Source organism: Oncorhynchus clarkii, chromosome 30 (assembly GCF_045791955.1).
Source record: "Oncorhynchus clarkii lewisi isolate Uvic-CL-2024 chromosome 30, UVic_Ocla_1.0, whole genome shotgun sequence".
Taxonomy (NCBI): domain Eukaryota; kingdom Metazoa; phylum Chordata; class Actinopteri; order Salmoniformes; family Salmonidae; genus Oncorhynchus; species Oncorhynchus clarkii.
In genome coordinates, this window is record NC_092176.1 from 23,281,634 (window position 1) to 23,296,114 (window position 14,481).

Below are 14,481 nucleotides of genomic sequence, written 5' to 3' on the forward strand. Positions count from 1 at the left end.
GCGCAGAATGGTGCAAAGGGTTTAGTTCAAATGTTTCCTTATGGATTTTGACATTTGATTTCTTTATTGCCCCTTCTGGTCTCACAGGGATTCAATTGCATAACCCCCCCCATCCCATATCTCTTTAAAACAGTATACTTTTACTTTATCAATGTATTTATGTACAGGACCCAAGTACCAGACCTTCTGGATACATCCCTGGGGTCGAGAGTGAACTCCTATTTCTTAGTGAATGTATTGTTTGGGAATGTCACAACACCCCTCTAAGATTAAATCAATATTTTAATCTTATTTTATCATGACAATCATAACAGTTAGTGGATATTTTAGTTAAGCCTGTGGCTCATTGGCTAACTATATGACTTTTTGCCTGTGGATTATGTCCATCCATTCCATCATAGTATTAGCTGTGAAGGAAACTCTGTGGGTCCTGTAGTCTGTTCTATAGTTGGTTGATGTGAAGTCTAGATCAGTGGTGTATGTGTGAGGAAATATCAGTGTCAATGGCTGTCGGATATGAGTTGGCTGGTGGAATCAGTACTGGGTTAGTGCTATGAGAGTTGTGTAGATATCAGTAGTGCCTGTTGCGTTGAACTGTATGAGTACAGTTTGTCTGGAGCCATTGCAGGGACAGAGTTAGTGAGGGCTGAAAATATCAATGTGTTTTTATTAGGCCAAAACAGATGGAGGAGAGAGGGAAAAACAAGCTGTAATGAGCACAGCCAGCCTGCTGTGGGAGAGAAGGGGGAATAGATGATCAGAAAGACTGGAGAGATCACACAGCTGCAACACAGGTGGCCTGGACAGAGAGACTGGCAGGGAGGCAGAACCAGAGCGAGAACAAGGGTATTTCTGGGCTACCGTGAAGAGTATAGATGGATCTTTGTCAGGCTTGATGTGCTCTCCTGTCTTTTCACATGATGTTTCTACTGTATGTACCCTGCACTTGTTATGTCTGCTGGATATGCGCACATACCCTGAACCGTCAACCATAAAGAGTCATGGTGATGGACAGGATTTAACCCGCAGGAACTGGTTTGAAGCAAAGCTTCTCACAGATAACATCAGAAACTATAATAACATGTTAGTTTATTAGTTTACACTGACAGATGCATAACGAGGTTTTTATCAGTGTTCTACCCCAGACTACCACATTCACATATAGACACTCAGATCTCCAAGCCCTTTGCACCAGTTCTCTACCCAAGAATAAAAAGGCCATATTTAATAACTTTAATTGTTATTATTTGAAGTGTACATACTAAATCTAGCAATATGTCTTAAGATATTTACATTATTTGCAGGTATGTATCTGCAGCTGTTCTAAACTTTGTTGGGGAAAATGTAAGAATACCTTTTTTTTTCTCTGTATAAAATATTGTTCTCTCCTCCTATATGTTGTATTGTATGCAGGCTCCCAGAAAGGGCTTTGTTTATGTTCAGTAATATTGTTCTCTCCTCCTATATGTTGTATTGTATGCAGGCTCCCAGAAAGGGCTTTGTTTATGTTCAGTAATATTGTTCTCTCCTCCTATATGTTGTATTGTATGCAGGCTCCCAGAAAGGGCTTTGTTTATGTTCAGTAATATTGTTCTCTCCTCCTATATGTTGTATTGTATGCAGGCTCCCAGAAAGGGCTTTGTTTATGTTCAGTAATATTGTTATCTCCTCCTATATGTTGTATTGTATGCAGGCTCCCAGAAAGGGCTTTGTTTATGTTCAGTAATATTGTTCTCTCCTCCTATATGTTGTATTGTATGCAGGCTCCCAGAAAGGGCTTTGTTTATGTTCAGTAATATTGTTATCTCCTCCTATATGTTGTATTGTATGCAGGCTCCCAGAAAGGGCTTTGTTTATGTTCAGTAATATTGTTCTCTCCTCCTATATGTTGTATTGTATGCAGGCTCGCAGAAAGGGCTTTGTTTATGTTCAGCCTTTTGATTTAGCGTTTCTGTTTAACGTTGCTTGTGGCATTGAATTTATATAGACATGTCATGCTGCTTCCTATTCAAGATACTGAAGGGCCTTTTTTAAAATGTGCCTCTCCTTCGGTGGAGCGTTCTCCGCATAGACAACAGAAGGGTACAGGAGGTAAACAGGAAGTGAACTGTGTGTGTGGTGTGTGATGTCCCTTCTCACTACAGTCAGCATTTTCAAGTACATCATTACATTGGTGTGACCGTGACAGATATGTATAAAGGTACAACATCCATCCTATCCGTTTCATCGGTTTAAAAAAAAAAAGCCCTTTTGAGATGAAGTTGGAAGATGATCTCATTTAAACTGAATTGGGGAGAAACTGAGAGCAATAAGCTATTTATTAACTACTTGCATAAGAGTGAGTGTAACTTCTTGCATATTTTAAGCAATTTTTTAAAGTTGTACAACTTTTTGAGTAAACGATTTCAGTGCTTGTTATAAATTTAAAAAATGAAACACCATACTGACAATTTGGATGACATTTTAGAATCAGTAACAAAATCTTATATTTTTTGGAAGACTTTTAGCCATATATACACACTGTGTGTACACAATGAACATGATTCAATACAAAGTTAATTTACAAATCTTACACTTTATAATGGAATTTCATTCGTGCTAATGTTCCCCTGTCTAAAATGTCACCCAAATTTGACAAATGCATCTGATGTTTACAAGCAATCCTGTAGAAATATGTTGTTATTACTGTAAACAGTATAATCTCCAGGTCTACATACTGTAGCTATATAGTGTTTTCACATCTAATTCACAAGTCTACATCTCTATATGGCTCTGTAGTGTTTTCACATCCAATTCACAGGTCTACATCTCTATATGGCTCTGTAGTGTTTTCACATCCAATTCACAGGTCTACATCTCTATATGGCTCTGTAGTGTTTTCACATCCAATTCACAGGTCTACATCTCTATATGGCTCTGTAGTGTTTTCACATCCAATTCACAGGTCTACATCTCTATATGGCTCTATAGTGTTTTCCCATCCAATTCACAGGTCTACATCTCTATATGGCTCTGTAGTGTTTTCTGTGGCTTACTGCCGGTGTAGCACGCCTGTTTCTGTGTGTGTTGTTTCTGTGAGTATATCGTAGTTTTAGTAGTCCACTGTATCAAAACTGCTGTCTGCTTGCCCCCTCCTCATATCTAAAGAAAAGGGCAGGCTTCCAATAATGGGTACATGTAGGGGTGTGCGCTTGTGTTTGCTTTACATCGTCTTGGATACAGTAAAGTCTGTTTTCTGATTGTTTGTGTCTTGGTATGCATCACAAATTAGCAACAACTGACTTTTTGACGACTTCATGATTTTTAAGTGATGACATAATCAACAAAACTTGAGTATTTATAGTAGTAACAGTGACATGGCAAAGCCATTCTCATTAGGCTGATGTCAAACCACAGCTACTGACTACTGTTACCACCTCAGCAGTGATATGCATTCAATAAGGTACCAGTTGTTTATGAACAAGGATTGCAGCATTATGATAGTACTGGATGTGTTTAAACCTCTTAACCTAATTGTGACAGCATTGACTATGATATCTTACAAAATATAAATAAGTATCTCTTTCTTTTGTTTTCTGGGGGTGGGGGTGGGGGGGGGTATTGTGTGAGTGTGTGTTTGCTTGCGTGTGTGTACAGTGAGGGAAAAAAGTATTTGATCCCCTGCTGATTTTGTACGTTTGCCCACTGACAAAGAAATGATCAGTCTATAATTTTAATGGTAGGTTTATTTGAACAGTGAGAGACAGAATAACAACAAAAAAATCAAGAAAAACGCATGTCAAAAATTATATAAATTTATTTGCATTTTAATGAGGGAAATAAGTATTTGACCCCTCTGCAAAACATAACTTAGTACTTGGTGGCCAAACCCTTGTTGGCAATCACAGAGGTCAGACGTTTCTTGTAGTTGGCCACCAGGTTTGCAAACATCTCAGGAGGGATTTTGTCCCACTCCTCTTTGCAGATTTCTACAAGTCATTAAGGTTTCGAGGCTGACGTTTGGCAACTCGAACCTTCAGCTCCCTCCACAGATTTTCTATGGGATTAAGGTCTGGAGACTGGCTAGGCCACTCCAGGACCTTAATGTGCTTCTTCTTGAGCCACTCCTTTGTTGCCTTGGCCGTATGTTTTGGGTCATTGTCATGCTGGAATACCCATCCACGACAAATTTTCAATGCCCTGGCTGAGGGAAGGAGGTTCTCACCCAAGATTTGACGGTACATGGCCCCGTCCATCGTCACTTTGATGCGGTGAAGTTGTCCTGTCCCCTTAGCAGAAAAACACCCCCAAAGCATAATGCTTCCACCTCCATGTTTGACGGTGGGGATGGTGTTCTTGGGGTCATAGGCAGCATTCCTCCTCTTCCAAACACGGTGAGTTGAGTTGATGCCAAAGAGCTCCATTTTGGTCTCATCTGACCACAACACTTTCACCCAGTTGTCCTCTGAATCATTCAGACGTTCATTGGCAAATTTCAGACGGGCATGTATATGTGCTTTCTTGAGCAGGGGGAGCTTGAGCAGGGACACTGCAGGATTTCAGTCCTTCACGGTGTCGCGTGTTACCAATTGTTTTCTTGGTGACTATGGTCCCAGCTGCCTTGAGATCATTGACAAGATCCTCTCGTGTAGTTCTGGGCTGATTCCTCACCGCTCTCATGACCATTGCAACTCCACGAGGTGAGATCTTGCATGGAGCCCCAGGCCGAGGGAGATTGACAACTCTTTTGTGTTTCTTCCATTTGCGAATAATCGCATCAACTGTCACCTTCTCACCAAGCTGCATGGCGATGGTCTTGTAGCCCATTCCAGCCTTGTGTAGGTCTACAATCTTGTCCCTGACATCCTTGGAGAGCTCTTTGGTCTTGGCCACGGTGGAGAGTTTGGAATCTGATTGGTTGATTGCTTCTGGGGACACGTGTCTTTTATACAGGTAACAAACTGAGATTAGCAGCACTCCCTTTAAGAGTGTGCTCCTAATCTCAGCTCGTTATCTGTATAAAAGACACCTAGGAGCCAGAAATCCTTCTGATTGAGAGGGGGTCAAATACTTATTTCCCTCATTAAAATGCAAATCAATTTATAACATTTTTGACATGCGTTTTTCTGGATTCTTTTGTTGTTATTCTGTCTCTCACTGTTCAAATAAACCTACTATTAAAATTATAGACGTATCATGTCTTTGTCAGTGGGCAAATGTACAAAATCAGCAGGGGATCAAATACTTTTTTCCCTCACTGTATGTGTGTGTAAATATTGTACATAATCAATGCTGTAATTTGGGGACTCTGTATGCTTTTTGATTGAGTGATGCGTCTCCAGCTTTGTTCAAGCAATAACTCCATGTTGTACATCTGTGTCTCCTCGACTACTGTGTATATAAACTTGCATGCGTGTATGAAAACGTATTTTTCTTCTTCTACCAGAAGAAAAAAATATATATTTTATTTTTAGAAAAAACTTAATGTGTCACTATAGTTAGTTTTTGTTTAGCCATTTTGTTGAAGTGAACAAGGTGTGTGCTCAGATTAATATAGATGTGTATATTATTGTGAAAGGAATGCCAATCGAGGGCAGGTCTATAAACATGAAGCTGTGTAGAGAAATATTTGCCAAACGATGCCCTGCGAATATTGTTTTAATTAAAGGGGATTGGCAGGAATAGCAGACAGTGCTGTTTATGAGCGTCAAGTATATGAAATAAAGAATGATGTTCTCTAGCAAATTAAATCATGTGTTCCTCTGGATATAAAGCTACACAACATTGAGTACATTGCAGCTTACATAAATAGGTCTACTGCAGGTAATTTTGGAGACAATATTATGTCAGAGTGCATGCACACTGGAGAGCATGGGCGCAAAAACACTACACCTCAATAACAATAGCATTGTTTAGTTCTCACAATCACAACTCAAAAAAATGTAATCGTATGAGTTACTGTGCCTTCAATGTTTGCAAATCAGATATCAATTGTTGTTGGGAATAAAAAGGTCAATTTTCAATTAGTATTGTTGGGTTCTGAGAATATGAAATATACTTATTCATGTCACTGAGGGAGAGAAGGTAATGTATAACGTGTACATTATGTCAGGATATGTTATTGTTAGCCATCAGGGATCCTATGGGAGGGATCCTCTGGGAGGAGAAGAGACACAGTCTGGTACCAGGCACCATGACAGACGTGAGTTGAGCAGGGAAGCGATCACATGTGGCAGGCATTGATAAGGGGAGAGATCTTTGGATTAGACATCAAGGGGGTTGAGGTCAGGTCAGGTCACCTTAAGGGAAAAGGAAGGGTTTATTACCCCATCACTTCGTCTTCCTGTCGAACCATAACAGATGTCAGGGTTGGAGAGAAGGAGGAGTGCATCTAAATTGGAGTATATAAACTTGTTGGTGGAAACATGTTTTGTCTGATGCAGCTGGATTGACCCTCTGGGAGAATTAACTTGGTTAAGCTTTCATAGTGTCCGTTGAGTTTTTCACTCTGAGAATTAGAACCTAACAGTATGGTCTACTATAATTCCAGTCTATAAAGTAGGAAAAGATACAGTTGAACCAAAGTAAGGGCTTATGGTATTAGTTTTAAACAACAACACATAGTTTTCATAGCTAGTAGGCATTAAGCATGTGTAGTAATTACATTTACCCCTGGCTTTTCCATTTTAATTAGAAAAACAAACCTTCCAACAAAACAAACAGATAAAATGTACATGTAAATTTAACTTGGAATTTGGAGTTAATGCCTTCTCACACACAGTATTTGAAAATGTCTACAATGGAATGCCTGCTTATTGCCCTGCAATGGCAACATTAGCACAGCAGAGACAAGAGAAGTTTCACAGCATATCACAGATTACTCCTGGTCCCTGCTGGTTGACTTAAAATAATAAATCAATTGCTACAGGCAGGCACATATACCCTTTTCGCACTACCGCCCAACTGAGCCAAGCCATACCGAGCTGTACTACACTGGTCTGGTTACATGTCATCCACCGTAGTTGCTGTAACAATGCTGGAAAGGAGAATATGAAAAGAAAATCCAAGTCGTAACAATATGGTTCAGGTCGGATTGATGGTGTGAAAAGGTACTGGTGTAGCCTGTCAGCCTACAGTGCATTCGGGAAATGTTCAGAACCCTTCTCTTTTCTCAGATTTTGTTACGTTGCAGCTTATTTTTTGCAAATGTATAAAAAACTAAAACAGAAATACCTTATTTACATAAGTATTGAGACCCTTTGCTATGAGACTCGAACTAGAGCTCAGGTGCATCCTGTTTCCATTGACCATCCTTGAGATTTTTCTACAACTCGATTGGGGTCCACCTGTGGTAAATTTAATTGATCGGACATGATTTGGAAAGGCTCACACCTGTCAATGTCAGGTCCCACAGTTGCCCGTGCATGTCAAAGCAAAAACCAAGCCATGAGGTGGAAGGAATTGTCCGTAGAGCTCCAAGACAGGATTTCTAAATGTTTTATTTATTTATTTCAATATAGCAATTAAACACTGGAATGGTAGATCGGCAGAAGATGAATGTGCAGGTAGAGATACTGGGGTGCAGAGGAGCAAAATAAATAAATAAATACCAGTATGGGGATGAGGTAGGTAGATAGATGGGCTGTTTACAGGTGGGCTAAGTACAGGTGCAGTGATCTGTAAAATGCTCTGACAGCTGGTGCTTAAAGCTAGTGAGGGAGATATGAGTCTCCAGCTTCAGAGATTTTTGCAATTCGTTCCAGTCATGGGCAGCAGAGAACTGGAAGGAAAGACAACCAAAGGAGGAATTGGCTTTGGGGGTGACCAGTGAGATATACCTGCTGGAGCGTGTGCTACGAGTGGGTGCTGCTATGGTGACCAGTGAGTTGAGATAAGGCGGGGCTTTACCTAGCAGAGACTTGTAAATAACCTGTAGATAGTGGGTTTGGCGACGAGTATGAAGCGAGGGCCAACCAACGAGAGCGTACAGGTCGCAATGGTGGGTAGTGTATGGGGCTTTGGTGACAAAACGGATGGCACTGTGAATGACTGCATCCAGTTTGTTGAGTAGAGTGTTGGAGGCTATTTTATAGATGACATCACCGAAGTCGAGGATCGGTAGGATGGTCAGTTTTACGAGGGTATGTTTGGCAGCATGAGTGAAGGATGCTTTGTTGCGAAATAGGAAGCCAATTCTAGATTTAATTTTGGATTGGAGATGCTTAATGTGAGTCTGGAAGGAGAGTTTACAGTCTAACCAGACACCTGGGTATTTGTAGTTGTCCACGTATTCTAAGTCAGAGCCGTCCAGAGTAGTGATGCTGGACGGGCCAGCAGGTGCGGGCAGCGATCCATTGAAAAGCATGCATTTAGTTTTACTTGCATTTAAGAGCAGTTGGAGGCCATGGAAGGAGAGTTGTACGAGTTAAGCTCGTCTGGAGGTTAGTTAACACAGTGTCCAAGGAGGGCCAGAAGTATACAGAATGGTGTCGTCTGCGTAGAGGTGGATCAGAGAATCACCAGCAGCAAGAGCAACATCATTGATGTATACAGAAAAGAGAGTCGGCACGAGAATTGAACCCTGTGGCACACCCATAGAGACTGTCAGAGGTCCAGACAACAGGCCTTCCGATTTGACACACTGAACTCTATCAGAGAAGTAGTTGGTAAACCAGGCGAGGCAATCATTTGAGAAACCAAGGCTGTCGAGTCTGCCAATAAGAATGTTGTTATTGACAGAGTCGAAAGCCTTGGCCAGGTCGATGAATACGGCTGCACAGTAATGTCTCTTATCGATGGCGGTTATGATGTCGTTTAGAATCTTGAGCGTGGCTGCAGTGCACCCAATGACCAGCTCTGAAACCAGATTGCATAGCGGAGAAGGTATGGTGGGATTCGAAATGGTCAGTAATCTGTTTGTTAACTAGGCTTTCGAAGACCTTAGAAAGACAGGGTAGGATAGATAGAGGTCTGTAGCAGTTTGGGTCTAGAGTGTCACCCCCTTTGAAGAGGGGAATGACCGCAGCTGTTTTCCAATCTTTGGGAATCTCAGGCGATACGAGAGAGAGGTTGAACACGCTAGTAATAGGGGTTGCAACAATTTCGGCAGATAATTTTAGAAAGAGAGGGTCCAGATTGTCTAGCCCCGCTGATTTGTAGGGGTCCAGATTTTGCAGCTCTTTCAGAACATTGGCTATCTGGATTTGGGTAAAGGAGAAACGGTGGGGGCTTTGGCGGGTTGCTGTGGAGGGTGCCGGGCAGTTGACCGGGGTAGGGGTAGCCATGTGGAAAGCATGGCCAGCCGTATAGAAATGCTCAGAGCAGTGGGAAGCTGGGAGGAGGTGCTCTTATTCTCCATGGACTTTACAGTGTCCCATAACTTTTTTGAGTCAGATTGTGTCGAGGTACAGATCTGGGGAAGGGTGCTAAAAAAATTCTGAAGTATTGAAGGTCCCCAAGAACACAGTGGCCTCCATCAATCTTAGATGGAAGAAGTTTGGAACCACTGTTCCTAGAGCTGACTGCCTGGTCTAACTGAGCAAGTGGGGGAGAAGGACCTTGGTCAGGGAGGTGACCAAGAACCTGATGGTCACTCTGACAGAGGTCTAGAGTTCCTCTGAGGAGATGGGAGAACCTTTCAGAAGGACAACCATCTCTGCAGCACTCCACCAATCACACGGAAGCCACTCCTCAGTAAAAGGCGCATAACAGCCCGATTGGAGTTTGCCAAAAGGCACCTAAAGAATTTCAGACCATGAGAAACAAGATTATTTTGTCTGATGAAACCAAGATTGAAGTCTTTGGCCTGAATGCCAAGCGTCACATCTGGAGGAAACCTGGCAACATCCCTACAGTGAAGCATGGTGGTGGCAGCATCATGCTGAGGGGATGTTTTTAACGGCAGGGACTGGGGGACTAGTCAGGATCGAGGCAAAGCTGAATGGAGCAAAGTACAGAGAGCTCCTTGATGAAAACCTGCTCCAGAACGCTCAGGACCTCAGACTGGGGTGAAGATTCACCTTCCAACAGGACCTCAGACTGGGGTGAAGGTTCACATTCCAACAGGACAATGACCCTAAGCACATAGCCAAGAAACGCAGGAGTTGTTTCGGGATAAGTTTCTGAATGTCCTTGAGTGCCCAGTCAGAGCCCGAACTTTAACCTGATCGAACATCTCTGGAGAGACCTGAAAATAGCTGTGCAGCGATGCTCTCCATCCAACCTGACAGAGCTTGAGAGGATCTGCTGCGAATAATGGGAGAAACTCCCTAAATACAGGTGTGCCAAGCTTGTAGCGTCATACTCAAGAAGACTTGAGGCTGTAACCGCTGCCAAAGGTGCTTCAAGAAAGTACTGAGTAAAGGGTCTGAATACTTATGTAAATATGATAAACATTTGTTTTTATACATTTGCCAAAAAATGTAAAAACCTGTTTTTGCTTAGTCATTATGGGGTATTGTGTGTAGATTGATGAGGGGAAAAAACGATTTAATACATTTTTAAATAAGGCTGTAATGTAACAAAATGGGAAAAAAGTTGAGGGTATACTTTCTGAATACTTTCCGAATTCACTGTATATGCATTTCTCAGGCCTGTTCGAAACCCATTAGCTAAACTATCAGGGAGTAAAAAGCATTGCTGAGTAATCCAAAGGAAATGTGTTTAGTGGTCTAAACATGTCCAAAATTCCCCCTCTTCCCTCTTTATAGTGCACTACTTTGACCATAGCCCTATATGGGCCCTGGTCAAAAGTAGTGCATCACTCAGAACCCCCTCAACCTGCTGACCCAGGCCCTAACTACAGCATTTGGGGAACTGGAGCATCGACCTCCTATAGACCTCCTATAGCCCCCCACCCCCGGAGGTGTTGAAATGCAGCTAACTTCCTGCAATTCTACACTTTTTGCCATGGGGCAGTTTTTTTTTTTTTTTTTGCTGTTTCATAGCTCCTCTCATGCTTTTATTTCGATTTTGCGACGAGGCTGAGAGAAAATGTTGCCGTTTTAAGCGAATTTCCTGCTATTCTACACATTTTGCCCTGAGGCTGAGAGAACATTTAGCATTTTTAAAGCTAATTTCCTGCAATTCTAAAAATATTGCTATCATAATATGCTATCCAAACCTCAAACGTGTCAAGTGTGCCTGTTCGGTAATCCGGTAATCCGGCTTTCAGCTGAACCCAACCTTGACGTGTGAAGTGAAACCTTCTGATGTCTGCAAACCTAACTATCTTCACCATGCATTTTTCTATAAACCAATCAGATACACTTTTTATACCCTTTTATTGTAATGATTCCACTGACACCCATTTCATTTGCTGTCTTGAGGGTATATTGTTACCCTCATTCTGACAGCAAGAGATGGACAGCTGTCATGATAAATTGGTCGCCAGGTGGTGCTGAGGACAGCTAGATAATTAGAGCGTCAGATCAATTCTGTTGCAAAACGTTTCTTAAACGGAAGCAAACGGAACAACATTCGGGAGGGATTTTCCTGAATGTGTCCAATTGTAGATCTCGTGTTAGTTGCAAAACGTTCCCTTTTGCAACTGTTTGGCTAATGAGTATACCACTGGGGTATTCATTAGTCAGATTATGTTGCACAACGTTTGGTCTGTTGAAGCTCTGTGCTATGGCAAGAATAGCTCAAAGAGAAACAAAGAGTCCATCAATACTTTAATTATTTTCTCGGATTCCGTTGCAAAATGTTTCGTCGGTTGCACAACGGAAACAGTGTACTCTAGGAACCATATGGAAGCAAACGGGACAAAAGAAAAGGGAGATAACATCATTTGTCCAATATAAACGCGTTTTCGTTGGGAAACGTTTTCCGTTTGGAGTAAACGGTTTCCGTTGCAAAACGTTGCGCAACCGACCAAACGTTTTGCAACGGAATCCGAGTAAAGAATTTACCCCAGTTCAGAGCGCACTGACTGTGAACACTTGCACTGAGACAGAGGAAACCTCAAGCACTTTCTGACATGACCCAGCAAAGGTGAACAACGCGATGGGAGTTCTGCTGAGAAAGTGACAGGAGGCATATCGACGAAAAGGAAGTTTAGAAAACTAGAAGTTAATATTCTCTCGATAGTGTCACATCTAAGAATATTGTTTTGACTCATCTTAAAACCAAAAGCGCGGTTTATGGTTTGCTGATAGCTAGCATTGGTTGGGCAACATTCATCAAGTTCATAACCGGGGGAACAGAGGCAGGATGTACTATGAAGAAAAAGCAAATTCACACAAGCCACGTTATGGAAGTAAGTAAAAGTGTCCTAACCCACCATTTGTAAATAAATTCAATCGACAGTTTTTATTGTAGCTTTCATGTTTCAAGTGGTTTTGGCAGGGTGCGTATGTGGCCTTATAGCTGCATGTTCGATGATGAGCCACAGGTGTTTATTGGAGCTACCATTTTATCTATTTAACCTTTAACTAGGCAAGACACACCATAGGACTACTGTACATGTGCACCGCAGAACAGTTCGATTTTCACCTTGAATTATATTCTGCATAAACAAGTGTAAACTTTGAAAAAGCTATCAAACTCTGATGTAATGTTGTCAAACATGGAATTGTAGGCACATTGTTTGCTAGGGATGGGGGAAAAGTATGACACTACTCTGGCCCCAGAGGACTGGAGTTGTCCATCCCTGACTAGTCTGTACTCACTCAGGCTATTGTCAGTGACCCTGACCCTTTATCAGATAAAGTTCTACTAACCATTTGCACCCATAAAGCGAGGGAACAAATGACTATTTGAAGTGGCCTGTGTGTGCCCCACATCACCTCAGACAGACAGACATGATCCATCTTCAACAACTCTGTTTTCTCAATCCAGAAGGTGCCCTATTTGGTAAAAGACCAAGTCCATATTATGGCAAGAATAGCTCAAATAAGCAAAGATAAACAACAGTCCATGATTAATTTAAGTCATGAAGGTCAGTCAATCTGGAAAATGTCAAGAACTTTGAAAGTTTCTTCAGGTGCACTTGCAAAAAACATCAAGCACTATGATGAAGCTGGCTCTCATGAGGACCGCCACAGGAAAGGAAGACGCAGAGTTACCTCTGCTGCAGAGGATACGTTCATTAGCGATGCCAGCCTCAGAAATTACAGCCCAAATAAATGCTTCACAGAGTTCAAGTAACAGACAAATCTCAACATCAACTGTTCAGAGGAGATTTCATGGTGTTGATGTCTTCACTGTTATTCTACAATGTAGAAAATAGTAAAAATATAGAAAAACCCTTGAATGAGTAATTGTCCAAACTTTTGACTGGTACTGTAGATATCTTTACAGTAAAAAGACTCATCCTAGTGCACAAAAGAGTCAACAGTTAAGGGTCTCTACAGACAGAAGGCATTTTCCCAGTGGTTGAATATTAACTTTTTGCTATTACTGTTAAGAAATCCACGCATGACTTCTGCATGGGTATTACAGGAATTTAGCAAAGTCAATAAATATTTAGGAAAAAAGGTTTGAAACGCCAATAACATGCTCACCTGTATCACTTTAGGCCTGTGTGTTGTTGACAGGATTTAGCCTATGCTGAGTCAGATCTGAGAACAAATGGCAAAGTGCAATGGTGAGAGATATTCAATTAGGTAATCAGGTCAATAGTCTTTTTTTTTTCTCTACAATTTCAACCAGTAAAATGATAACTTAGCTGCATTATCAACCATAGTGGAAATGTCTCAACCAGTTTGTTGACCTGACGTTGTTGTTTACCGGTTTAAAATGAACTGACTAACTGCATAGGTCCAAACAGGAAAGGTTGAATGTAAATTGTCTGTCTGTCTGTCTGTCACACAGAATGAGGAGTTTATTATTGTAAGGGCAGACGTGGTCCGTAGAAGCTGACTAATGCATTACCATAATTCCGGCACTAATTATCTGTATTAGTGATCTCTATCTAGGAGTCTTCTTTTGGATTCAGCACCCAAGTGAGCTCTTGACGGAAACCGTCCACAAAAACAGGTTTTGCTAAGTTTAATCAGACGCAATTGGGGTTTTGAGCCCAGTAGATGGGTTGGTTGTTTAGCAACAAAACTGATGCGTGGGCAACTATGGGAAAAAACAGACTGGGTTGGCTTAGATTGTTGACAACATGTAAACTATATTTAGTCTCCAATGTTTATTGAAAACATGAAATACATTTGCACTTGTTGTCGCAAATACATAGTCTCAGTTGTTAGTTAGCTACCTAGTGATTTTTTGCTGTATTAGCATTGACAGTCAAATCAAGACCTGGTATTAAGAACTAGATGAAATGAGGCAGTTAATTGCTATCTATCTCATACATATTTTTTTTACTGAACCTTTATTTAACGACTCAAGTCAGTTAAGAACAAATTCTTATTTACAATGACGGCCTACCGGGGATCACAACTTAAACCAGCTGCCTTGTTCAGGGGCAGAATGACAGATTTTTTACCTTGTCATCTCTGGGATTCGATCCAGCAACCTTTCAGTTACTGGCCCAACACTCTAACCACTAGG

At 41.4% G+C, this 14,481-nt stretch overlaps 1 protein-coding gene across 2 annotated transcripts in view; it reads left to right on the top strand.

Annotated features, from left to right (window-relative positions):
* Nucleotides 1-11,913: 11,913 nt before the first annotated feature.
* LOC139389261 (ras GTPase-activating-like protein IQGAP2) overlaps nucleotides 11,914-14,481 on the top strand; it is a 79,621-nt gene continuing 77,053 nt past the window's right edge. Inside the window, exon 1 of one of the 2 annotated variants that reach the window (XM_071135813.1) lies at nucleotides 11,914-12,238. In XM_071135813.1, coding sequence (XP_070991914.1) covers nucleotides 12,193-12,238 — 46 coding nt within the window. In that variant the 5' untranslated portion in view covers nucleotides 11,914-12,192. The remainder of the gene's footprint in view (nucleotides 12,239-14,481) is intronic. The other variant, XM_071135814.1, reaches the window with a different exon arrangement.